The sequence below is a fragment of the Dermochelys coriacea genome, chromosome 7 (genome assembly GCF_009764565.3).
Source record: "Dermochelys coriacea isolate rDerCor1 chromosome 7, rDerCor1.pri.v4, whole genome shotgun sequence".
Classification (NCBI taxonomy): Eukaryota; Metazoa; Chordata; order Testudines; family Dermochelyidae; genus Dermochelys; species Dermochelys coriacea.
In genome coordinates, this window is record NC_050074.1 from 45,064,361 (window position 1) to 45,090,908 (window position 26,548).

At 46.6% G+C, this 26,548-nt stretch overlaps 1 protein-coding gene across 3 annotated transcripts in view; it reads left to right on the forward strand.

Moving 5' to 3' along the window:
- The first annotated feature begins 13,359 nt into the window (after positions 1-13,359).
- LOC119858792 (high mobility group protein HMGI-C-like) overlaps positions 13,360-26,548 on the forward strand; it is a 43,512-nt gene continuing 30,323 nt past the window's right edge. The window contains exons 1-2 of one of the 3 annotated variants that reach the window (XM_038410210.2): positions 13,360-13,650; positions 24,147-24,378. In XM_038410210.2, the coding sequence (XP_038266138.1) occupies positions 24,286-24,378 (93 nt within the window). In that variant the 5' untranslated portion in view covers positions 13,360-13,650; positions 24,147-24,285. Of the gene's footprint in view, positions 13,651-17,161; positions 17,723-24,146; positions 24,379-26,548 lie in introns of those variants that run through there. The other 2 variants (XM_043518500.1, XM_043518499.1) reach the window with 2 other exon arrangements.

Genomic DNA, 26,548 nt, shown 5'->3' on the forward strand with positions numbered 1-26,548 from the left:
CCGACGGGAAGGGGCGGCACTCGGAGAGGGAAGTGAAGGAGCAGTGCATTGTGGGATAGCGGAGGGGGACGTCACCCACCGCCGGCAGGCCCTGGCTGCCATTTTGTGTGTGGCAGCGGGCCCTGGTCCTCCCCCTGGCAGCAGCTGGGCCCAGGCCAGGAAGCCCCCTCTTGGTCCTATAAACTCGGCTACCAAGCCGCCCCCCTACACACACACACACCTTACAGCTAACTCACCAAGCTTGCCCTTCTGTCTCAGCTGCTCAGCCCCCTTCCTGACCCATAAACTAGGCCCTGAGCCCCTTCCCCTGCCACATATACACTACACACTAGGCCACTAAGGTCCCAAGCCACTAAGCCCCCTCCCTTCCCCATAAACTGGGCCACCAACCTCCCCGTAGTCCCTACCAATTGGACCACTAAGGCCAACTACTACCTCACAACCCTGGGCCACAGAGCTCCTGTGCCACCCCAGGCCCTCAAGCCAGTCACCTTTAGGGCCCCTTCCCCTTCCCTGTCTCAGACCTCAGACATTCTCGTGGGGGCTGCTGTGGGGCCTGGGGCAAATTGCCCCACTTGCTCCCCCTTCTGGGCGGCTCTGGTCACCTTGCGGCGCCATCCACCAAGCCTTCCATCTCTCTCACCAGCAGGAGTTGGTTCAATAGAGGATATTACCTCAGCTACCTTGTCTCTCAAACTCGGGAGTCAGACATGTTTGCTGCCTTGGAAAAGTCACTTAGGCCTCCAGATAGCCACTGATTTTGGGGGGCCTGGATGAAGTCAGTGGAAGCTGCAGAGGCTTAGCACCTCTAGAAATTAATCCCCTGGAGTCTGAAGTCAGAATTGCATAGGCACCCTTCTTTAGGAAAAATTGGCCATTTCCGTAGCTCAGTTTCCATCTCGGTAAAATGGGCCTAATGATAGCAATTCACCTTTGTAAAGCACTCTGAGATCTACAGCTGAAAAGGACAAGGAGTTGTACTTTAAATTAGCAAAAAGAAAAGGAGTACTTTTGGCACCTTAAAGACTAACAAATTGATTTGAGCGTAAGCTTTCGTGAGCTACAGCTCACTTCTTCGGATGCTTTCAGTGGAAAATACAGTGGGGAGATTTATATACACACACAGAGAACATGAAACTATGGGTTTTATCATACACACTGTAAGGAGAGTGATCACTTAAGATGAGCTATTACCAGCAGGAAGGGGTGGGGGAGGAAGAAAACCTTTTGTGGTGATAATCAAGGTGGGCCATTTCCAGCAGTTGACAAAAACGTCTGAGGAACGGTGGGGGGTGGGGAAATAACATGGGGAAATAGTTTTACTTTGTGTAATGACTCATCCATTCCCAGTCTCTATTCAAGCCTAACTTAATTGTATCCAGTTTGCAAATTAATTCCAATTCACCAGTCTCTCGTTGGAGTCTGTTTTTGAAGTTTTTTTGTTGAAGAATAGCCGAACACTTCAGACCTGAGAGAAGCTATTCTTGTTCTTTGTGTGTGTATATAAATCTCCCCACTGTATTTTCCACCGAATGCATCCGATGAAGTGAGCTGTAGCTCACGAAAGCTTATGCTCAAATAAATTTGTTAGTCTCTAAGGTGCCACAAGTACTCCTTTTCTTTTTGTGAATACAGACTAACGGCTTCTACTCTGAAACCAACTTTAAATTAGTGCTCAGTTTAATTTGTAATCTACCCTAGTTACAGTAGGGTTTTATGCTTGCTAATTTGGTAAAATTCAGACATACCAGTCTGCTTTTATTTTCCAACTAACGATTTAAATGGGGGGGGACGGACAGGAGGGGAGAGGGGACTTCAAACTACTGGCCTGATGTCATTCTTGCTTACCTTAGGGTAACAGGTAAAGGAAGGAAGAGGCTTCATACTACTGGCATGATGTCATATCCAGCCACCATGTTGGAAGCTGGCAAGACTGCAGCATGAAGTTTCTTCTGAGGGTAGGATGTTCCCTATCCTTGACATATATGTACAAAATCTTCTGGACTATGTGATCTTTACAGACTAATTCCTTGATTCACTCTATTTACCTTCTCCTTTACAGAAAAGATATAGAACATTTGCCTTTTTCCTAGGGCTGATCCAAAGCCCACTGTGGTCTTGGATAATGCTCCTAGTGCTTCCATGACAGATATCACAGTCATGATGCACCATAGTGATGCCATGGAAGAACAAAATCACTTCCTAATGTAATGTTGTGCTCATCATGTGACATACTCAAGATGTGATGACACTTTTCTGACCTGACATACATTTTAGGACATGCAAAATGGCGTTGCAATTGGGATGTGTGATTGTGTGGGTAAAATGACTACAAAATTAGAACTGTTAGCACTGGCATCTGCAAACACTGAAAGAGCCGCTCAAACTGTCCAGAAAACCACAACAAAATCTTTGTTTACAGAAAACACACATTCTGAGTTTTAGGAATTTCATCCCCATCGCTTTCTTGACTGGGGTCATTTGTATGAAAACCAGGCATTTGCAGTGTGGTTCAGACCTACAACCTTTATCACGCTTTCAGTAGGGCTATTTAAATACAGTTACAAATGTAGGACTGCGTCCTCTTCCAGTCTTCCATCATCTCTAAAATAAGTAAAACCACATTCTAATCTCTCCTCAGTTCTACAGTTAATGCAAGTCCATTGATTTCAGGAGTTTAGAAAAATATAAAATAGAAACAGTACAGCTTTCTAATCCCAAATATTGGAAGCAGGAAATAGAAGAGAAGTCTTTTTGATCAAATTAAATACTCTTATTGTGTTGACTTCAGCTAGAAGTTTCAGAGTGGAATGAGAGAGCTGATTAGAAGTCTAAAGGAGAATTATTATTTATATTGCAGTAACAAGCAGGGGCCGTGGTCATGGATTAGGCCCCCACTGTGCTTGGCACTGTACAAATAACAAAGAGGCCCCATCCCACAGTTATTACAATGTAAGTATAAAGAGGAAACTGTGTCAGCCAAGAGAGTATTTATTTCCCATCTGCAGCCCTTTTATTACAATATTGTTAGTTAGCTAATGTAGAAGCAATGGTGATATCACAGAGATTTATGACTATAGCGGGGATGAGCAGCAAGAATAAAAAAGAAAAGGAGTACTTGTGGCACCGTAGAGACTAACAAATTTATTAGAGCATAAGCTTTCGTGAGCTACAGCTCACTTCATCGGATGCATTTGGTGGAAAAACCAATTTCCACCAAATGCATTCCTCAATGAAGTGAGCTGTAGCTCACGAAAGCTTATGCTCAAATAAACTTGCCAGTCTCTAAGGTGCCACAAGTACTCCTTTTCTTTTTGCGAATACAGACTAACACGGCTGCTACTCTGAAACCTGTCAGGAATAAAAAAGGATCCTTAAAGAAGCAAAAAGCTAAGCTTCATGTAAATATCAATATAAACAGTACACTGGAATACATATATGTCAGCAGGAGAATGGTTTCAACTGAAACATTTTTTCAGACATTTCCACGAGGCAGCAGCACTTTAACAGCAAATCCTCTATATGTTTGCAATAGGACTGTGTATTTAAAGCCCATAATACAGCCAATTAGTTTGGGGTTTGTATGTGTTTTATGTTTTTTTGATGTTTCGAGAAGATATTTAGGTGGCCTAACAATAGGTCAAAGGTTCTCAACTTTTGTCTTTCTGAGCCACCCCGTCCCCGCACATGCTATAAAAGCTCTGGGGCAAGGGGGCCTCAGGACTTCATCTGCAGAGGGGCCTTGGGGTTCTGGGCTTCAGGCAGCGAGGGGCGCATTCAGGCTTCAGCCGCAGCGTTCCAGGGCTCCGAGCTTTCTGCCCTGGTTTGCGGACCCCCAGTTGAAAATCACTGTGTAACAGGGTTCACAACCCACCCCTCTTGCTGGGACCCGCTTGCTCTCCACAATAAGGCTCAGAGAGGCGCAACAGCCATGGCTTTATTTACTTAAGGTTGTCCCACCACCAGCGTTCATCTACATACAAGCTTTACAAGCAGTCAGCCTTTAGCTAAGAGGCCTCCAGCTCCCTCCCTGATTGACTTCTCTCTTGCTGCCCCCTGCCTTCTGGTTCCCTCCCAGCCTCTATAGCCCTTGGCTTGTCAGGGTAGCTGGTGTTGACAATCCTCAGGCCGGTATCAGGCCTTTTTCATCAGCCCCAATCTGCTTCCCTTGATTGGAGCTGACTGGGCAGGGGCTAATTAAGTGCTTTTGCACTAGCACCCCGCTACATACCTCCCCCATTAAGCCGATGCCAGGCCTGCTCTTGCTCGGCCCCACTTTTCTTGGCCTGGGGTTTACTATGGGGATGGCCTCCCTGCCCATCTGGGTGGTCCCCGGGCTCTACCCTGAGGGGTTTTGGCATGCCCCCCCACAAAAGGTGCATTGGGTAGGGGGTGGGCCACTCCACAAGTCCATCTCTGCCCAGAGGTCGTCACACCAGTCACAACCTTGGGCAGGTCGCCCCGGCTCTTCTCTTTCCTTCCCTGGTTGGGGAGACAGATCAGCGCCAACTGACCCAAGGCTGCCACATATCTTCGATTCTGGGCCTCTACCTACTGGAGTTTGAGCCTCCCCCTTTTGGATTCCCACCCTCTGAACTTCCTTCGGCTTTTCTTCCTTTCTCACAGGGATTCCCTCCCCTGGATGGTCCCGTCCTGGGACCTCTGTTCCCTCTTCGGTCCCTTCCGTAGGGTCCCTATCCTGGCTGTTCCTAGGGTTCCTATCATTTTCCTCTTGAGGGCTCCCCTTTCTCAGGGTCCACCCCCGGTGGGGCCTTGCCTTCTCCCTCCAGGTTCTTCCCTCTTGCTTTTTCTGTTGGTTTCTTCCCCATGCCTTCTTTTCCTTTTGGAGCAGGGTTCCAATCCAACCCCAGACCACAGGGTAGGGCAACTCCTCTGTTACCCCCATCCACTTCCAGGCAGACCTTCCCTGCACCTCCAGGGGTACCTGGGCCACGGGACAATACTCCCCATCCCCGTGAATGCACTCCTCCAGCATCCTTTCTCCCGGGATAAGCCAATGCGGCTTTACCAAGCGCAGCTGTATGAGGGAGCAGGCTGAGGCCGTATCCGCTAGACTCCTCTGGGGCTTTCTCCCCACCCGCACAGGGATAGTGGCTATCCCATGCTTCTTTTTCCGCCTCCCAACCTTGGTCCAACCACAGAATTCAGTAGCCCCATAGTCCATCACCAGGCAGTAACAGCTCTTATGCCCCAGCTGTCCACAGCGCCAGCAAACAAGCTGTCCTGGGCAGCTAGGGGTTCCCTTGTGCTCCTCCCATCGCTTGTCTACCGGCTTCCCAGCAGGATGCTCACAGGGTTTCTTGCCTCCCTCTGTGCCATGCAGGGTCCAATGCTCCCTCAGAGGGAAGTATGCCTCGACATACTCCTCCATCCTTTTGACCGTGACTTCTACAGTGCCAGGCTGATGTCGCTGCACACAGACCTGCATGCTATCGGGGAGGCACTGCACAAACTGTTCGAGGATCACCTTATCCATAATCTGCCCCACTGTTTGGGCATCAGGCCTCAACGCTGCATTGCCCAGTCTGTCAATTTCTGGGCAAAGGCCCGGGGCTACATGCTCCGGCTCACTGGGCTGCCTGAAACTTTTGCCGGTATTTTTTTGATGAAAGTCCCAGGCCATCCAAGATAGCTGCCTTCACCATGTCATAATCTCTAGCCAGGGCATCCGTCACAGCCATATATGCCGCTTGCGCCTCCCCAGCAAAATATAGCTAGCTGCAGGGCCCACGTTGTCCTGTCCCATCTCACGCCCAGGACCACCTGCTCAAAGGTACCCAAAAAAGCATCAGGGTCATCCCCCGGGGCCATCTTACAGAGGCTGAGGCCCAGGGGGTGGGTGTCATCTCGCCCTGCAGGACTCACCAGTTTTTGCAGGAGCTGCTGCTGCACCGCTGCACGTTCTTTAATAAAGTCCTGCAAAGCCTGTTGTTGCTTGGCCTGCCAAGCCAGTAAAGCTTGCCTATCTGGCTGGTGGGACTGCTGAGAGGCCTGCAGTGTCTTCTGCATCTCCCCGTGTTGCTCTGTGAGCCACTGCAGAGTGCCCTCCATCTCCAGGTCACAAACTGTGTCTCTGGAAAAGGATCCTGGACAAGCCTCCATGTGTAACAGGGTTCACAACCCACCCCTCTTCCTGGGGCCCGCTTGCTCTCCCCATTAAGGCTCAGAAAGGCTTCAGGATTGTGCAACAACCATGTCTTTATTTACTTAAAGTTGACCCACCACCAGCGTCCATCTATATACAAACTTTACAGGCAGAGTCAGCCTTCAGCTAGGAGACCTCCAGCTCCCTCCCTGACTGACTCCTCCATGACTGTCTCCTGCCTTCTGGTTCCCTCCCAGCCTTTATAGCCCTTGGCTTGTCAGGTTAGCAGGTGTTGACAATCCTCAGGCCAGCATCAGGCCTTTTTCCATCAGCCCCAATCTGCTTCCCTTGATTGGAGCTGACCAGGCAGGGGCTAATTAGGTGTTTTTGCACCAGCACCCCGCTACACACTGTCATAGGTACATGGTCTTCACCCTATATTTCTACCACCTTGAAACCAGATCTTGTCATTCTTGTGTTGTTTCAGTTGCGAAAGGACTGCGGGGGGGAGAGGAGAGAAATGAACACTCACACATGAAGAAATGTAAATACAAGCAGAACCCCATTTATTTTATCTAATTGAGACGAGGGTCAGATCAGATAATTAAAAATTTGGTTTCAGAGTAGCAGCCGTGTTAGTCTGTATTCGCAAAAAGAAAAGGAGTACTTGTGGCACCTTAGAGACTAACAAATTTATTAGAACATAAGCTTTCGTGCATCCGATGAAGTGAGCTGTAGCTCACGAAAGCTTATGCTCTAATAAATTTGTTAGTCTCTAAGGTGCCACAAGTACTCCTTTTCTTTTTAAAAATTTGGATAATTCAGACAATGGGAAAGTGCGAGGCTGCATCACCATCTAGCGGCCATAGGGAGATCTTCCGCTTCTGGACCTGCATGCTACTAAATCTCTTCAAACATCCCTACCACACATATTTTTCTTTAACATCCTCTTCTTGGCACATGGTTTTATTTCACCTTTAGAGCATTATTGCCCCCCCGTGGCCAAAGACGTTTTGGGAAGTATTGCCAAAGGACTATTAATTATTTAGCATCCAAAAACACACGACATGCACTGAAGATCTTACAGTCTAAGGCAGGGGTAGGCAAACTTTTTGGCCCAAGGGCCACATCTGGGAATAGAAATTGTATGGCGGGCCATGAATGCTCACAATGTGGGGTTGGGGTGCAGGAGGGGGTGAGGGCTCTGGTTGGGGGTGCGGGCTCTGGGGTGGGGCTGGGGATGAGGAGTTTGGGGTATAGGAGGGTACCCTGGGCTGGGACAGAGAGGTTCAGAGGGCAGTAGGGGGATCAGGACTGGGGCAGAGGGTTGGAGTGTGGGAAGGGATGCAGGCTCCGGCTGGGGGTGAGGGCTCTGGGATGGGGCTGGGGATGAGAGGTTTGGGGTGCAGGAGGGTGCTTCAGGCTGGGATTGAGGGGTTTGGAGGGGAGGAGGGGGATCAGGGCTGGGGCATGGGATTGAGGAGTCGGGGGAGGCTCAGGGGTGCAGGCTCTGGATGGCGCTTACCTCAAGCAGCTCCTGGAATTAGCGGCATGGCTCCCCACTGGCTCCTATGCAGAGGCACAACCAGGCAGCTCTACATGCTTCCACATCCACAGGCACCTCCCATGCAGCTTTCATTGGCCATGGTTCCTGGCCAATGGGAGCTGCGGGGCAGCATTGGGATGGGGGCAGTATGCAGAGCGGAGCCCCCTGGCTGCCCCTACGTGTAGGAAGTGGAGTGGGGCCATGCTGCTGCTTCCAGGAGCCGCATGGAGTGGTCCCCGGCCCTGCTCCCTGGCTGGAGTGGGGCAAGCCCCATACCCTGCTCCCGTATGGGAGCTCGAGGGCCAGATTAAAATGGCTGGTGGGCCGGATCTGGCCATAGTTTGCCCACCCCGATCTAAGTAGACAGAATAGATGCAGACAAAGAAATGATGCAGCACTGTTTGGAGCTGGGGGTATTACCTATAGCTTTCCCTGTCAGACAAGGCTTCATAAAGATTGTATGTATGTCTATCCATGTAGATACTAGAAGTTCCTCCCTTTAGCTGAGTACCATCCTGGGGTTTGGCTTTATTTTATGCCAGAAACATAACATAAACCTCAGTCTAAGCCTTCTCCCTAAGTTTAGCTGTTTTTAGGGTTTCTTTCCATTACTTTCTCTGGCCTAGGTTTTTAGTTCACATATAGTCATGTTCTCCCCCTTTATATCCTGTTTGGAGACAACTGAACTCACCTGCCAGCAAGTCTCAGCAGTACTTACCCTGAATTGTAATACAGTGTTTAAGCACTGAGCCTAGTGAGAGTCAACAAAAGAGCCCCTGCATTTCTATAGAGTGTCTTGGGGCTTGTCTACACATATGGCACCACAGGGGCACAGCTGCAGCACTTTAAGCGAAGATGCTATTACGCTGACTGGAGAGCGCTTCTCTTGTCAGCGTAGTGAATCCAGTGCCACAAGAGGAAATATTTATGTCCACAGGAGAAGTTCCCCTGTCGACATAGTGCTGTCTACACCCGGGGTTAGGTCGCTAGAATTATGTTGCTTGGGGCTGTAGATATTTCACACTCCCATGTGACATAGTTACACCAATGTACGTTTGCAGTATAGATCTGGCCTAAATCAGCAACCCTATTAACAGCCCATTGAAAAACCTGAAATAATTAAATCATGATGAAAGCCTGATCCCTAGACTTTAAGGCCCAGGTCCTCAAAGGCATTTAGATTCATAACTTCCATTGAACTCAAGTTTTTAATGGGGCACAGGAAAATGATTGCCTTGGCATGTTTTAATTTGCAGGACCCAGGCCCTAATTACCTCCTGTTGGCCCAAAAGCATGATTTATCAATACCATCAGAAGGTGATTTACTTAAATACTTACAATACTTAGCCATGTTTCAGAGTCGTGTAACACTGTGGGGTCATGGAGTGACATTTTGTCACTTCCTTTTTATTCATTTTCTCTCTCCTTTCTGATAATTGGAACTCAATCTGTCAATTTACACAATGTTGGAATTTATCTGGCAAAATGACAGCTTTAGATTATGGACAATGCCTTTACAAAATTGGCTAATTGATAGTAACAAAGGTTTAATTGCTTCTGCTTGTGTAATATTGATCAAATGCAATTGATGCCTTTTTTGCACTTATATAGGCTCAGATCCACAGAGATATTTAGAACCTAACCTTAGATCCTAAATACCTTTGAGGATCATTCTAAGCCATTGTTATGGCATCAAAGATGCAAATAGGCACATAGTGAAATTTACTCAGATGAATAGTCCCAGGGATTTCAATGGGACTATTCAAGTATGTAAAGTTTCTCATGTACGTAAGTATTTGGAGGATGAGGGCCTTGATGATTTTTCACCATGTGTTTTCCTTATCCCATCACTTCATAACTAAGGGCTTGTGTGAAAGACCTGAACTCTATGACTCAACCTCTTTTGATCTGATTTCTTCATGAGACCTAAATAAAAACAAATATTAAAAAAAAATACTTGCCACTTTTGCAGGATGTCTGTGGTTTAACAGTATTTGTAGAAAGTTTATAGAAATCCCTCGCTGGAAGGTGCCAGTGAAGTGCTAAATAGTAAAGTATTTGTTATTACAATCCCGTAGACTCTGGGTTTCTGTCCCACTTGGGGAAGGCTCTTTCTCTTTTCTATCCCAGTCTGATCTTTTCTCCTTCAGAACTTTATCTACCTTCAGCTTGCTGCTTATGACTGCTATTCCCAGAGCTATTTAGTAATAGAAAGATTTGAATGTTAGAGGAGAGCTCATTCATGAAGACACTTTGAAGGCATCTTTCATCCTAGGATCCAAGAGCGTTTTGCAAAGGTGGATGAGTTTTGCTAACCTCGTATAGTTAGGTAAATGGAGGCACAGAGGGGTTTAAGTGATTTGCTTCAGACAAGTCAGTGGCAGAGTCAAGACTAGATTTGTCAGCTCCTTGCTCTAACCACTGGGCAACACTGCCTCCTTGTTTAGAACACTAGAAACATATGTGGCTCTTAAATGATCATTAGTCCTAGTTGAGCTGTAGTAGAGAACCCAGGGAGTTACAGAAATGAGGGAGAGAAAGATGGCACAGGTCTGTTGTGCAGCATTAGTCTGGGGAGCTTGGGGAAGGATTATACCACACAATCCCTCCATGAAATCCCCAGCAGTCTGAGAAAGCACTTGCAAGGAATGCACAGGGAGGGAAGGTCAGGTGGTCCTCAAGAAAACTATAGGGTGTGTATGTCAAATCGAGCTATTGTACACAAAACCGATCTTGATACCTGGGAAATGCTGCAAATATCAGTTCTCACCTCCTCTGGGATGCTAGTTGGCACTGGTCTGCATTGTCTGTGGAAGACAAGGAGACAACGGTGACCCCTTCCAGTGCAGAGAGCACTCAGGAGAGCTGCATGGTTTCCTTCCTTCACTACATACAAGGAAGGTGTTCGTGGAAACCCAAAGGTGTTATAAGAATTGGGGCTCCCAAGATCTGAATGAAATGCTGCTGACATGAGCATACATCCCCTCCATTCTACTCACATGCTTGACTAGCAAGTACATCTTCTGTCAGTCACCATGTGTTCTGGGCTGCATTTGTCTTACAGGCCCAGCTCCTCAGAGTTATTTAGGCACCTAAATTTCAATGAGAGTTAGGATACCTTTAAGGATCTGGACAACAGGGACCATTGCAGTAGCCACTAGATGAGCAGGGAAGACTTGAAGTATCTGTGCCCCCCTTGTGCATCTTACTCTTAAATCTGCCTGCTGTCCACTAGGTCTATCAAACCCTCAAACCACAGCTGCAGATATTTTTCCTGTTATAAAGTGTATGGTAATTTAATGTGAATTAATATACATTTTTAAAAAATTAATTATAATTTTTTCATTTAAAGAAGATTAGTCTTTTAAAAATCTAACCCTCCTGGAATAATGCTGGTGTCTTACTAGGACCAATACTGGGGCCAGTACTGGAGTCTGTATTGAAACCATTGCTGCAGTCTTACTGGGTCCAGTACTGGGACCAGTGCTGGGGTCTTACTGGGACCAGTGTTGGGACCAGAACTGGGACCAGTGCTCAGCACTCTACTGGGATCAGTAGTGGGGTGTCTATTGGAACAAGTGCTGGGGTCTTACTGGGACCAGGTCTGGAACTAATACTGAGAGTGCCCTGTACTGATCCTAGTAAGACTCCAGCACTGGTCCGAAGATAGTTTTCAGTACTGTTCCCAGTACAAACTCCAATACTGGTTCCAGTAGTGGTCCCAATAGAGACCCCAGCAGTGATCCCAATACAGACTCCCACACTGGTCCCAGCGATACTCCAGTAGTGGTCTCAGTACAAACCCCACACTGGTCCCAGTATAGATCCCAGTAATACTCCAGTACTCATCCCCATACTTATTCCAGTAAGACACCAGTACTGGTCTTTGTACTGGTCCCAGTATAGACCTCTGTACTGGTCCCAGTAAGACCTTTTCTAATCTTGCAGCTGCACTTTGCTTTCCTGCACTGGAGGTGTCCTCCCGACATGTCCCGTGCTTCTTATCTGCCCCACATTAACCGTCTCCTTCTGGGGAGTGTGAAATGTGGCCATAAATCATCGTGTGCAGCTGGAGCCAGGAAATTCTCACTGTTCCAGCGCAAACTGCACAGGGTGGAAATCCTGTCCCACAAGGCCACTGATTTATGCTGAGGATGTGAGACCAACCGAAGCCACATTGCCATTGAAAGAGGCTGTCTAACATGTCTTTTCACTGAGATAAGTTGTTTCCTGTCTCTGTTACTCTGAGCTGCTTTCCCTGCACCCTTCAGCTCACACCTGGTTATGACTCGTCCAAGGCTGGTTGTGTTTATGCTGTTCTTGCTTCACCAGGATTCACCCCTCCTCCAAAGGGGCCAAATTCTGTCATCGGATCCATGGTGCCGATCTCAGATAATCACCTTGGTGGCAGCAGTTTGGGACTGAAACACAGGTATAGCCACTCTGAATCAGGATGAATCTCCTGTCTGGCACACTGAGGCCAGTAGATCCCAAAGGGGATGTTCAATGCAAATCGCCACTCAGCTAGCTCTGCTCCCTTAACGCTTGCTGCAATGGAGATCAGTTCAGAACTGAAATTAATTTTGAATTTCAGTGAAAGTTATTCCAGTCTTTAAGAAGAAGTGGGCCATGTTGATTTTCACAGTACCTCACTTGTGCATTCCATAGGGCTGGGTTTTTCATTGTGGTAAAATCTGGATCCTTCCTAAAAGGAGTTAGTGACCATTTTATAATTACAAGATAGCACTTATATGGCATTGCCATCCTCAGTACATATGCCTAGCTAGCATGACATAGGAAGATCACAGCAGTTTGCAATTTTGTCAAGGCCTAATCAATTTCATCCTGTAAGTGTGGTACTCTGGATCTCAGGAGAGGACGAATACCTCCCTGCCCTGCTGACTCAACAAGCCAGCTCTTATCTCCAGTGCCCTGGGCTTGTGGACCACACCTGCCAGAGGGAGCTTGCCCCATGTTGCTTTGTTTACATGAAGCAGCAGGAGCCTGGCCTCACAACAAAAAGAAAGGAAATTCCAAAATAAAAACATCATCCCCTTACAATGAAAGTGGCTTATTGCAGCTCAAGGAAAGGTGCAGTGTCAAACACCTCAACGAAAAACTCAGCCCTATGGAAAGCCCAAGCGAGGGTTACACATGTCTTATAGCTCAGTTCATGCACATACACTACTACCCCAGAAACCATCTCAGGGATCAGCACCCAAACAGTGTGAACTCAGTCCCTACTTTTAGGGCCTAATTATTTTGGGGCTGGATCCAGCTTCCGTTGAGGTCAGCAGTAGTCCTTCCTTTGGCTTTAATGTTAACTGGTCTTTATATGTCTTATTACAGGCCAGACTGGTAGCTCCTCTACCTAGTATTAAGGTTGCCTGATACTTCCCATTAGAAAACCCTGTTTTCAGTTGCTTGTAACTTTGCCGAGCTTTAACTGTCCAGGTGAAGTTTCCATGCTAGCTGTCTGCCTAAGGCTGGCATGGTTCTGAAAATTTCAGCCAAAACAGGCATTCCCGCAGAACATTTAGATTCCATCAAATCAGCATTTTTAGACAGAAACCTGTTCCATCGGACAACTTTTGACCAGCTCTGCTTTCGACCTTAATCTCTGTGCCTCAAATTGCCATCTGTAAAATGGAGCTAACACCTCCCCTCCTCTCACAGGCGTGTTGTGAGGCTAGATTAATCAATGTTTGTGAAGTACCATATAACAGCCTACATCTGTGACACAGGCTATACTCCCCAGAAAAAGGAAATGAATTGCGATGTATGACAAATGGTTATGTGACTAAATCAAGCCTTGTGGGTGGAGGGAGTGTTAGAAAAAGAGAGGCTTGTGGACAGTCAGAGGGTACAGGCTGAGAGCTGGAGCAGAGAACAGGCTCCTCAGGAAGGAGGAGCTAAAGCCAGTTGGAAACTGGTGGAAAGATGCTGCAGGGACCCTGAGAAACCAGGAAAGCAGCAGAGGCTGGTGGAACAACTCCAGGTAGGAGAGGCCACTTGAATTATTTTGGGACTTTGAGGATGGTTTGAATTATTTTAAACTTTTTGTTAATAAACCCAGACCTCAAGGAGGGGTGTTACTGGACTTGTGAAAGCTTTTTTTGAGTTATTGAGGAGTCCAAACAAAGGGAAACTGAGGCAGCATGCGTTGGAGCCACCTCTGGCCATGAGGAGGTGCTTGGGAGGTGGCCAGCTCTGTTACAAGGCAATTAATAATTCTATCTTCAGAACAGGGTTTGAATAGTGTGCGGTAAACAAGGCCTGGGCCATACATTGAATGATAAGGATAAAACGAAGTTTGACTAGCTGATCATTAACTGAGCACCATCCACCCTGTGCGCTAAATGATGCAGGGGTCCTGTAGAAAAACAACAGTGCGAAGCAGTGGGAAAAGGGGCTAATGCAATCCTTGAATGTGTAAACAGGAGAGCAGTAAGGAGGAGGAGAGAGCTGATTTCACCTCTGTTTACAGCTTTTGGGAGACCAATACTGGAATTCTGCTGATAATTCTGGTGGCCACATTTCAAAAAGGATGTTGAAAAATTGGAGAGGCTGCAAAAAGAGTCATAGCACTGATTTGAGGGCTGGGGGAATGCCTTATAGCGAGAGACTTGAAGACCTCATTCTGATTAGCTTATCAAAAAGAAGACTGAGAGCATTAAAGTGCATTAGTTCTTTCACAGGGAGAAAATACCAGGTTCTAAAGGACTCTCTAATCTAGTGGGAAAAGGCAGAACAAGAGCCAATGGCTGAAAGCTGAAGCCAGTCAAATTTAAATGGAAAATTAGGCACATATTTTTAACAGTGAGAGTGATTAACCATTGGAACATACTGCTAAAGGAAGTGCTAGATCCTCCATCTCTTGATGTCCTCCAAGGGGTCATCTTGATGTCATCTCTGGATGGCTTTGTGGAAGATAGGCTTTAGCCAAGCACAAGTTATCTAGCTTAATACAGGGGTAACTGGGTGAAATTGAATTGCCTCTGATACACAGGAGATCAAACTAGATGATCTATGGTCTCTTCTGGCATTAAACTGTGAAACTACTAAGTATGTGATCATGGAATTAAAGTCTGTCTCATAATGTGTACACACAAGAGAACTGAACTAAGATTGTATTTGCTAACTTGGTATCTCTCATTTTCTAACTTTTGAGGGCTTGAATTTACAACAGCAATAATGTTCTTTTAACATAGTTCTTTTGTTTGTAACTAATGTTTATAAAGCAGGATAATGAACTGTGCAATATATTTCCTTTGTCTGATGGTTTGCTGTATCATGAAGAGTTCCTGATTTAGAATATTGGGTGTCATTTTATGTTCTGGCCCACGCATTATGGTTATTCTGTGTTTGCACAGTTACTTCATCTCTAACGATATCTATCTAATTAGGAGCCCATGCAATTATTTTGCTCCTTAAAAAGATTACAGTTTGGGTATATTTACGAACTACAGTGTTGGGAGCTATATGCAATTTTTAATGAGTTAGATTTTGGTAACCTTAAATTCAAAGTATTTTTGATTTTGTGGATGACTATGGTTGCATAAAAGATCAATCTTTTTATAACATATGTACTATTATTATTATTTTGATTTTACTAGCATCTAGGGGCCCCAGCCAAGATCAGGGCCTCATTGTGCTATAGGGTTGGCACCTCTGAGCTACAAAAAAACAGGACATCTGTGATGCTCCTGAGCGCATAAAATGGGACAGCTGCCAATGTGTACTGAGCTCACTTGCAGATTTCCCAGGACAGCTGCCTCCAAAAAGGGATAATCCTGGGAAAACATGGACAGGTGGCAACCCTACTGTGCTAAGCACTGTGCAAATGCATAGTGAGAGATGGTCTCTGCCCCCAAAGAGTTTACAGCATAAATAGGCAAGGCAGACAAAAGAAGTATTATTATCCTCATTTTACAGATGGAGAATGTGATTTGCCCAAGGTCACACTGGAAGATTTGTAATCATCAGAGGAGTGAGGTTCTGGAACAGCCTCCCGCTAGGAGTTGTGGGGGCAAACAACCTAATTCATTTTAGGCTAGAGCTTGATACATGTCTGAGTGGGATTTTATGTATCACTGGACGTGGCAGCCCTGGGATCCCTTCCAATTCATGTCTTATAATCTTATAATCTTATAATAAGTTTTATAATCCTAAAATCTCATGCTTCAGGTAGACCTGTAAGGTCGAGAAGGGATTTCCCGCCACCCCCAATGTATTATGGTATGTGGTTGTTCTGGTTTGATTTTTGTCTCCTTCCTCTGAAGCAGCAGAGATGGCCACAGCTGAAGAAGGGACACGGGACAGTGTGGCCGGTACTCAGAGGTGACACTGAGAATTCTTTCTTGAGCGCTGTCTGGTGCGTCTTACTCACATGCATAGTTTCTAACTGTCACCAGATGTGGGAAGGAATTTTCATCTAGGTCAGATTGGCAAGGATCTTGGGCATTGGCACACCTCTGTCCCTCCTGTTCTCTGCCTATGGGATACCATAGTTTAGTGTCCTGAAGGTTGTAATGCTTTGCACTAATTTTGGTGGTTAGCCTTGGTGTGGAGGTGGCTGGGGTGGCCTATGCTATACAGAAGGTCAGACTAGATCAGCGGTTTTCAAACTGTGGGTCGGGACCCCAAAGTGGGTCACAATCCCATTTTAATGAGGTTGCCAGGGCTGGTATTAGACTTGCTGAATCCCACTGCCCTGGGTTGAAGCCCAAGCCTGAGCCCCACTGCCTAGGGCTCAAGCCCTTGGGCTTTGGCTCCTTTCCCGGGGTGGGGGGGTTTGGGCTTTTGGCTTTGCCCCACCTAGAGCAGTGGGGCTCAGGTGGGCTTAGGTTTTGGTCCCCCCACCTGGGGTCATGTTGTCAGAAGGGGGTCATGATGCAATCATGTTTGAGAACCCCTGGACTAGATGATCTGATGGTCCCTTCTGGCCTTAAACTCTATGTGGCAGAGGCAAGAATTGAACACAGATCTCCTTAATCACCAGGCCAATTTTCCTGTACAAATAAGTTCAAAGGTAACATTTTCAAGAAGAACCTAAGTTCCATTTTCAAAGCAACTCAGGAATCTGGTCTCAAGGAAAGTCTTTATGCACCGTTCTGAAGAGAGTTATTAGGCTGTTGGTTCATTTCAGTTTATTGTTTGTGTAGGTTACTACTTGCCTTGAGGTACCAGAGTTTGGCTCTTAGGTACATCAGTTGGGTTACACAGGGTGTGGAGTGCTGGTAGAATTTGGCTCTTACTCATACTCCCTGTTTTAATTGACACTGAAATACATACCAGTATGCCAGAAACCAAACCATGCGTATTAAAAGTCTGTATTCTCATCTGCAAAATACTCACAGCAGCCATGATTAACACTTGCATCAATATGATACGTACATAGCAAGACAATATCACTTTTTAAAAACTCCATCAAAGCACACCTAACCCTAACCTGGGCCACTTTCCAACCCTGGGTGTTAACTATGGCTCATGGCAAAAATCCCTACAATTATTTTGGACCCAGCATAGTAACCACTTTGTCTCATCTCAAGCCAGACTGATGCTACACTTGTTTTTTTTTCTTCTCTAACAGTCTTAAAATAAGGTCAGAGTAAATATAACCCACCCCTGTTGGAAGTGGGGAATTTGTGAAGTGATCTGTCCCTTCTATTCTTATTTTTAGTAAGCAGGGCAGTTGTAAGGGCTTCCTGGCTCAGTGGTTTAGTTGGGGAGTTTTGTTTTTTTTTTTGGTCAATTTACTGCAAGATTCCAGCTGAGTTAAAGTGAACTTTTTTTCAGTTTCACTTGCTGTCACTACTCAGGACTGCCATCAGAAGGAGATCACAGGCAATGCTTGCACTGCTTTCCATATCACTAACTGGGAGTGAAATAAATAGCGCTCGGCTCATTGTAAGGCTCCTGAAATGAATGTGTGTAGAGACCTAAGCTAGCTCCTTCTCCCCAGTGCAGGAGGAGTGTCAGTCACTGAAGATCTCTGTCTCTTTCTCCCCTGTTTTCACCATTAGCTCTACTGGGGCCAGGTCAAGTGGAGCTGTCCAAGTTCTTGACAGGTAATTTTGCTTCTTTCTTATCGCGTTACCGAGCCTGCATTTGAAATGCATGTGCACAGCTCGTGTTAGAAATGGAGAGATCACCTAGATCTGGGAAAGCAATGATTATTAATTGCATCTTGGGAATCAGAAAGCACTGCATAGAAATAGGTCATGGAGCAACATCTGGTCCTAGTCCATCTTTCTGCCAGGTCCCTGAGACGTATTTGCTCACTGGCCGTGCAGAGGACCATCTCCTGGGTGTGTGCATGAGGACACCACATAGTAAATGCCAGTTACTGGATTTGGGTGCCCCAGTGACTGCTGAGGGTTGGAACTTTGCATAGGGGCTGGATGCTATTTGGGATAAGAGAAGCATAGGATTGTTTTAGTTTGTGCTAACAGGTTTCTCTTTATTCTCTTATTTCTCTGCTGGTTCTGGATTATTCCCACTGGGTCTGCTCTGGATTTCCACAGGGAGAGGTGTCTAGACAGGGAAATTAGGACTCCGAGCTGGGGAAGGAGATTAGTAGGGGAATCTGGGACCTGGGGCAAAGACCCTGAAAGGGATCTGCTGACTGGATTAGGGGGTCTTCAACCTGGGAGGCACTTCAGGTGTCTTGGATCCAGACATGGACCTTGGTACTTTTGGTGGGAGGCCGCTGGGGCAGTCTGGGACCTAGGACCATGCCCTTGATCTCAGGACCACCCCTTTAAGTGAATCTCCCTGAGCTGGGCTCTGATCCCACCTTTCCTCTCTGGCTTGGGGCTGGACATGGCTCAGACACACTGTTTAGCTGAGCATTTCAGCAATACCCTCCAGCTCCCAGCAGCCCCAGCCTGTACTCAAGCTGCTGCCGTGGCCCCAGGATTTCAGGGAGGGAGTCTAACTCATGACTTTATGCCAACATATCTCCTGCCAACCTGGCCCCTTGGGAGCCACAAGGCTGTATTCACCGCGCAGCAGGATGTAGCAAGCAATTCCTACATCCTACATGTGCCCGCAAATCCTAGGCTGTAGCACAGCTTCCCTTGATGCCTCCCCATCATCTTCTAAGCCAGGGCTTGCCCTTGTGCTCACTAGCACAGCAAGTGCAGTGAGCTATCAGATATAATCACGGCGCCCTTCTTTAGCTTCTTCACCCTGAGGATCCCAAAGTGCTTTACAAACTGTAGTGAAGTAACCCTCCATTTCCCGCACCCCCAGAGGTACATGACTATTAATATCTGAATTATTACTTATGCCATAATTTTACACAGGGAAACCGAGGCACAAAGCAGCTACAGAGGCTGTGGGAAAGCCACAGGAATAGATCCCAGATCTCCTGAGTGCCTATTCCCTGTTCTAACCAGTGGTCAGAGCTCCCTTGTGTGAGTATTGACATTTGACCTCTGTTCATATCTATCACCCAGCAGTGCTACTCAAGGTTCCTCCGTGCTCTGCCTGGTCAGAGTCCTGATTGTGAAGGCTCCAGGACCCTGGTAGATGTTGGGGGAGGGGCTGTTGGAGCCTACCAGTCACTGTAAGAAACATGGCCATCCACACTACAGGAAATTAACAATTCCATGTGATGGCACATGCCCTCCTGTGCCCATACTCCTAGGAAGACAACCTGTGGACTCATAGCTGCTAGGGACTAAGGGCTGAATTCTCAAAAGGAGTTAGGTGCATAACTTTCATTAACTTCATTAGAAGTTAGGCTCCTAAGTTTTATTTAGGCTTTTAACTATTTTTGAATAGTCAGTCCTAAATACCACCAGTCCTCCTGTGTATGGAATCCTGAGGGCCAGGGACAGCTCCTACTGTAAGACACTGTTAGAGATGACAGTGCACACCTGGCAGAACGCACTCAGCTCCTGGGGGGGATATCGGAGAAGACAAAGGCTGAGGCAATTGGAAGAATAAAAAGGAAAAAAGTTTGTGCCTCCAATTCCACCTCCCCATGTCAGCTTTCAGATTAATGGCACCTCCCTGCTACACATAAGGCTGGGTTGACAGCCAGTGTGACCTGGGATGTTAACCTTCCCCAAAGTATGTTTCCTAGACAAATTCATTGGAAAAGTAGCAATGACCAGGCTCCAGCAGTCCCATTCCTTTCAGATGAAAGCCTAGCACCCGTGACCCATGTGCTCATCTCCACAAAAGACTGTGCTACTGTCATCCCTGCTGCCTAAGGGAGCCAGCCACGGCCTGTTAGACTCCAGGCTGTGGCAGCTGTGAGAACATCAGATCGGTTCTGCATGTTTTCCACCAGTTCCCTGATTGCTTCTAAATCATCTAGTTCAAGGACTTAGTCCTAATCTTCCAGGCACCAGATTTGCAAAGGTATTTAGGAGCCTACACATTCAGAGGGGTGCCTAGTGTGATAGGCACCTTTGGAAAAAAATAAGTCCCATTGATTTCAGTCAGAGTTAGGTGCCTAGGCACTTTTGAAAATCACACTTGGTGCCTATCTGTATCTTTAGGTGCCTAATGCTTTTGAAAATCTTGCCCAAAGTCCTCCATGGTCTTGAATCAGGGTATGTCAGGGCCCTCCTCTCCATATATGCTCCACCAAGACAACGGTGCTCACTGGAGACACAAACTAGAAGGGGCTACAGTGAAACTGGCACAAGCTAGAGACAAGGCATTCTCAATGCTGGGTCCTTGCCTGTGGAACCTCCTACTGGAAAAGTTCTAGGGTAAATCCTGGCTCTATTGAAGTCAGTGGCAAAACTTCCATTGGCTTTAGTGGAGCCAGGATTTCACACCGAGTCTGTCTGTTTTTAGAGGCAGGGGCAAAACCTGCCCTTTCCTGGGAGCAGGGCAGGGCGAGAGGGAGAATTCCAGACTGTGTGGCTGGACTCTGGTATAGCAAGAGCAGAACCCGCTGGGATGATTTATATGATTAACTTAATGAATTTTGCACCTAGACACTACTCTCATTGGCACCTAGGTGGCTAGGCAGACAAATAGATTGACTGGAATGGCACTAAACATGGGTTTTCTGTCTAGAAATCCCATTTATAACTGGTTGAAACTGGATGACTCAGGAGCTGGGTAGTGGGAAATAGAGACATTTACATCTACATCACTGGTTGAAACCCAGCCGAGGTCAGCAGTAAATAGCCCTTTTGTGGAGGTAGCTGTCTGGTGGCCCCTCTGTGAAATGAGCTGGTGGCACTAGTCTGTTTCTTAGCAGACAGACCTTTGATCCTGAAAGCCGCCATCACAACTGGCAGGACTCAGCAGCCTTGCTGGCTATGGAGGGACTGAATGGACAGAGAGTAAACTCTTACTGGCTTATTCAGGTACTTACCCCATGCCCATCACCATAGTATCTGAGCACCTAAAGGATTATTCCCATTTTCTGGTTGGAGAAACTGAAGCACAGAGAGAGACTAAGTGACTTCACCAGGGATGCCCAGGAGAATCTATGGTACTGTCAGGAACTGAACCCTCAGAACCCAAATAGAGCTTCTCCCTCAGCCCCCGAATTGGCCTTCTCAGTACAGGTGTGAAGCAGGGAAGCTTGCACACCTGCTGTCCTTGTACCTTCTGGGACTAAAGAGAAGATTCCAATTTCCTGGACTGTGAGTTGGGAACTTTTCACCACCACTATAAAATACCTGGTCAATGGTTTGCTTTAAAGGCAGCCCACCTCTCCCTCTCCTGAAAGCAAAGGGTTCTGTTATCAGTGATGGGCATAGAAAACGCAGAACTGGTACCCATCTCTGCAGGTTCCTGGGGTGCTGGTTATACACACTTGGAAACTCACCTCATTAACATTGCGCAAGGGCGGAATTTTTCCAGGTGATTTGGTGCTGCACTGTTTCTGCAAGCGTATTTCTCTGACATGTCAGGGACAGGCTAGGCAGGATGGCTTCATTTCCATATAGGAATCTTCCAGGGAGGGGATGTTTTCCAAACTGTTGCCACTGTCCCCTTCTCCTGGAGATAACATTTAACTTCCCAAACAGCACAGTGCACTGGCTGAAGAGTTCATAGGAAATGAGCTCCGATATCTCTTGATCTGCCAGCAGTATCTGTAGAGACATGAGTGTTTGGTTTCTCGGAAGGTGAAAGTAATTTCCCATAAGGTTAAAGCAGATCATTCTTGCTACAGTCATTGAAACGAAAGGTTTCTCTTTGCCTTGCCTTGCCTTCTCAGTCCCTGTGTATTCAGTATTCTGTCCTCAGTTTGATGCAGGAGAGATCAAATTGGGTCAAATTCTGCTCTCACAGCTACTGGTGTGAATCATGCCTGATCACATTGATGTCAGTGGAGTTACTCTGGACTTGCATCATAATAAATGAGAGTGGACTGTGGCTCTTTTTTTTGTGAAATGAGAGTTTTGCTCTGTGAATGTTTCCTTTTAAAGAGACAGCCACAGTTCTATAGTCAAGGCTATAACAAGGGCTCCATTATCTACCCCCTCGATAGTCCTTTAAAAAAGGTTGTGTGCACTTCATATTTTGCAGGTGTGCATGGTGGCTGGAGGATAAGTTTCTGGCAATCATACAAACCATTTCTGAGGTAGGGGTCTTACAGAAAACAAGTGTATTTTTGGCATGTATTTCTACAAAACGAAACTGACTTAGCAACTGCAGATTTCCCTAAGGAGATGAAGTGCTCAGGAGTGTTTCTGGAAAGTGGGATACCAGAGCTGGGGAAGGCAGTGGAACCCCAGGCAAGGGTTGAAAATAGGATGGGGTGTTACCTCCTAAGGGGTTTGGACTATCCACTTCTCAGCTGGAGGGCTGAGTGGTGTGCAAAGACAGACAACCTGATGGGCATGCTGGAGACGAAACCCCCTGCAACATTACACCCTGACGCAAGGGAGCACGCTGGTGGTGAGCACTCACCATTCCAACCGCTCATTCAGGAAAGGGAGAAAGAAATTGGCCCTGAAAAGGGCAATAACAATGATCCTTGGTTGAGGCGGGAATGGAGCTTCCACAGGAGGAGAGATTAAATGGACCAGGAGTCTTGAGATTGGCAAGAAGAGGAGAAAGAGCTAAGCGCTCTTTGTCCGGGGGAGAGAGACGCATTCTCTATCCGTATTCAATGCTGTGATTCCTGAGCAGAGAATGGTTTTGGTTCCCTGGCCACGCTATTGTTGACTATTTATTTTGTGATCAGGATTCCTGCCCAAAGGGGATTCAGCTAAGGCTGCAGTTTCCATCTGCTTAGTCACTCCAGCAGGGCACAGTTCGCTAGGCTTAGCATAGTCTTCTAGATGCTTTCTGTATTCAGTGCAGTAGGAAACAAAGAGCAGAGATCTGGCAGGTCAGATAGCAAGTATAGTAGTAAGTGTCCTTCCCAGGCAGAGCAGCAAACTGGAAGCTGTGCTGAGAACTAGGCAGGCACTGGTTGCTCAGCCCTCCACCAGGGATGGTCTGACACATAACCAACACAAATAACTGCTGGGAGTTCCACCTATCCGCCTCAACTCAAGGCTGGATTTATTCCACTTCCACCACCCTCTTCTGACAACAGAACCCAGGGAGAAGGTCCATTGACCCAATCTCCCATCACCAGCCCTAGGGTCCGAGAGTGAGGAGCTTCACAGTCTGACTTCCTTCTTCTCTCTGGCAACAGGACTGGAGGAGAACAAGCATGAGCAAGAAAAATGACTGGTCCCCACTGTGCTCTCAGCAGCTCATGGCCTGAGTTACTTCTTGGAACCATACACGTCCTAAGACCAGAGCTGATTCCAACCACAGAGAGCTCTGTGGGGAGAGAAGGGGCAGATGGGAAGGGATGGAGTGGACATTAAACAGTTCTGCTCTTCTGACATCTTTCCCTCGATGTTAGTTTGTCTAAAGCAGTTATATAGGAGCCAAACAAAATAATGTGTCAAAACGAAATCCCACCAGAGAGAGACCTGGCCCTAGGTTGTACATGCTTGCTGTGTCCTTCACAGGTTACTCCATCCTACTAGAAACAGAAAGAAAAGGAGTACTTGTGGCACCTTAGAGACTAACAAATTTATTTGAGCATAAGCTTTCGTGAGCTACAGCTCACCTCACGAAAGCTTATGCTCAAATAAATTTGTTAGTCTCTAAGGTGCCACAAGTACTCCTTTTCTTTTTGCGAATACAGACTAACACAGCTGCTACTCTGAAACCTACTGGAAACAGTATCACTGATACAACACCTGTCATCCAAAGGAGCTAAATGTTCTGCAATCCCTGGGCTGAATCTACCCCTCTGCTGTCATTGTCCATCTGGTACCCAGTCCATGAATAATTAGAGAACTTCTACCTTAAGGTAGAAGCACCACATTCATCTCCTAAAAATAAATAGCAGCGCAAGGCTTTCATGTCAGAGGAGCAGGTGGGGAGAACAAATAACTGCTTACAAAATGTTCTTGTGCTTCTAGAAGGCAGCTGTGTCCTCAGACCTTCCTCATGAGCAGGAATGGTGACATGCTGTTGTGCCTAATTCTATCTTCACTTCAGTTCTTGCAGGTGGAGACGGGGTCTGCTTGCAACAGAAGAGAAAGAGAGCAAGGAGGTGTGATTTTCATTCCCATTGCTTCAGCTGCCAATGGAAAAATAGCCTATTGGGTCATCATCTGGAAGACGTGGCAAGGGCACCATGAGCAACAACGAGAAGCAAATGGACCCTGACTCATCCCCTCTGCCTGAGCCACCAAAGAGGAAGAGGGGAAGACCAAAGAAGCAGCCACAGGTGAGTGTCCAAGGCCTTAAGAAGACAATGGAGAATGCTGTGTTGTTAGACTGTTAGATTAATAAGTAGCCACTGAGCAGGCAGTGGCTCACTGGCAGCACCAAGAAAAGCTGGCATTAATAAAATTATTAAACTAAATTAAACTATGCTGTGCAGGATATGCGGTGTGAGGGGTCTGGAAGCAATGCGCTCTGTAGTAAACACTGCTGCTGCTCAAAAAGGGACAGCATGGTACACTACATGTTATCTGCCACCAATGGCAAGCACCTAGTTGTCTCAACCAGGTCTCCAAATTGGCAGCCCACGTTCACCTGGGCCATCTAGCCTCATCAGTAGAGTTAACCACTGCCCTATTCTAGCACTTGAGTGCTGGGGAATAGGGCTGGGTGCAATTTTTTTGGTGAATAATTTATTTACTGAACAATGCACATTGGGGTTGACTGAAATGATTTGCAAATCAGGTTGAATACGATGAATCATTTTGGCTGCAGAAAAAGGGAAGGAACTTCCAGATAAATTGAAACATTTTGTTTAAAAAGAGTTTAAACAAAATATTTTGACTCTTTATTTCAAAATTCAGCTATCTTTACTAAAAAACACACAAAAGGGTGAAAAACACTTGAAAATGAAATGACGTGTTTAGTTTCAGATGGAACACAATATTTATTTGACCCAAAACAAATATCAGGGCGGATTTTTTTTGTTCATCCACTGAACTGAAAATCAGTTATTCCCCAAGCTCTACTATGCTTCTGTGCTCATGACTTGGGGGTGGGGAGAAGAGGATATATGCTCTTTCACTCCTCATTCCATGCATCACAGCTGGAATGAACAAAATTTTGTCCTACATATATACACAATGCACTCAGGTTCCTATGCCTACAAAATCAAATACATGCATTTGTGTTTATATATGCACCAATATATAGATATGAGTGCAGCTAAATTAATAAATATATGCATCAGCATATGCACCTTCATGTAATGAAACGTGTGCATAACAACACACAGACATATCCACTGTGACGAAGTGGAGGATTTTCTTAGTGTTTTGCATGAATACTGTGTGGGTCTTAGTTTCCCTGTGTGCTGTGTGTTTAACAAGGTGGTGGGAGAGGGAGTTTGTTGTTGCAGAGGACCAGGTGTAACCTCGCATAGCAGCAAGGACCCTGGACAATTGCCTGGATATGGGGGACCCTAGCAACCGGTGACCTGGTGACCAGGAGGCCCACCCCAGCTTGGCAGTCAGCCAGTTATGGCCAGTGGGAGGACAAAGGGATGAGGAGAGAGGACCCTGGTGACCTGACCAGCCAGGTCCAGCAGTGGGAATGAAGGATGGAAGAGAGAGGGCCAAGACGACCTGTTTACCTGGGACCGAAGACAAAGGACAGGGGAGAAACTGTTGTGGGAGGTGATATAGGATGATCGGCTGGAAGGAGGGGGCTTCTGGACTGGGGAGAGAGAGCAGTCAGAGCCCACCTGGATACAGGCGAGATCTAGATGTACTGTGCTGAGGGTTGCTAGGCCCGAGAGCCCAGAAGTTTCCTGTGCTGGGTTCAGATGCTCAATAAACCCTTCTGTTTTATGCTGGCTGAGAGTTACTCCAGTCTAGAGATCGGGATTGCATCATTCCCTCTGGGAGTGGAGGCCCTGGGGGTCCAGAGTGTGTGGCCTCCCTGAGGGGGCCCACGGTGAGAGACAGATGTGCTGAAGGCTCCGAGAGGTGTGGTTCCAGGAAGCAGAGGAGCCTACAGCTTAACCCGCATGAGAGTGGACCCCGGAGAAGGGCTGTCACACTGAAGGGGGTTCCTCCCAGGGACTGTATGGAGCTGAGAGACAGCATGAGTCCTATGAGTCTGTGACACCCACATATGCTAAGGCATCCTTCTGTCTGTGCACACACCTAGATGTAGGCTTGGAAGGATTAGATTTTTATAGGTAAATGTCAGTAAATGTCAATTTCACCCTACGCACACAAATCAATGAAAAAATATTTCCATCAATGATCACTGAAATTTACAGATCAGCAAAGTAAGAGAATGAGAATTTATTAATGTTTGACTTAAGGCTATTTACTTGGTATAGTTTGCCATGCAATTTGTGTTTGAATAGTTATAAAGCTTTATAACTTTTTGAATCTCAACATTGACGGTCATTAAATAATTATTGT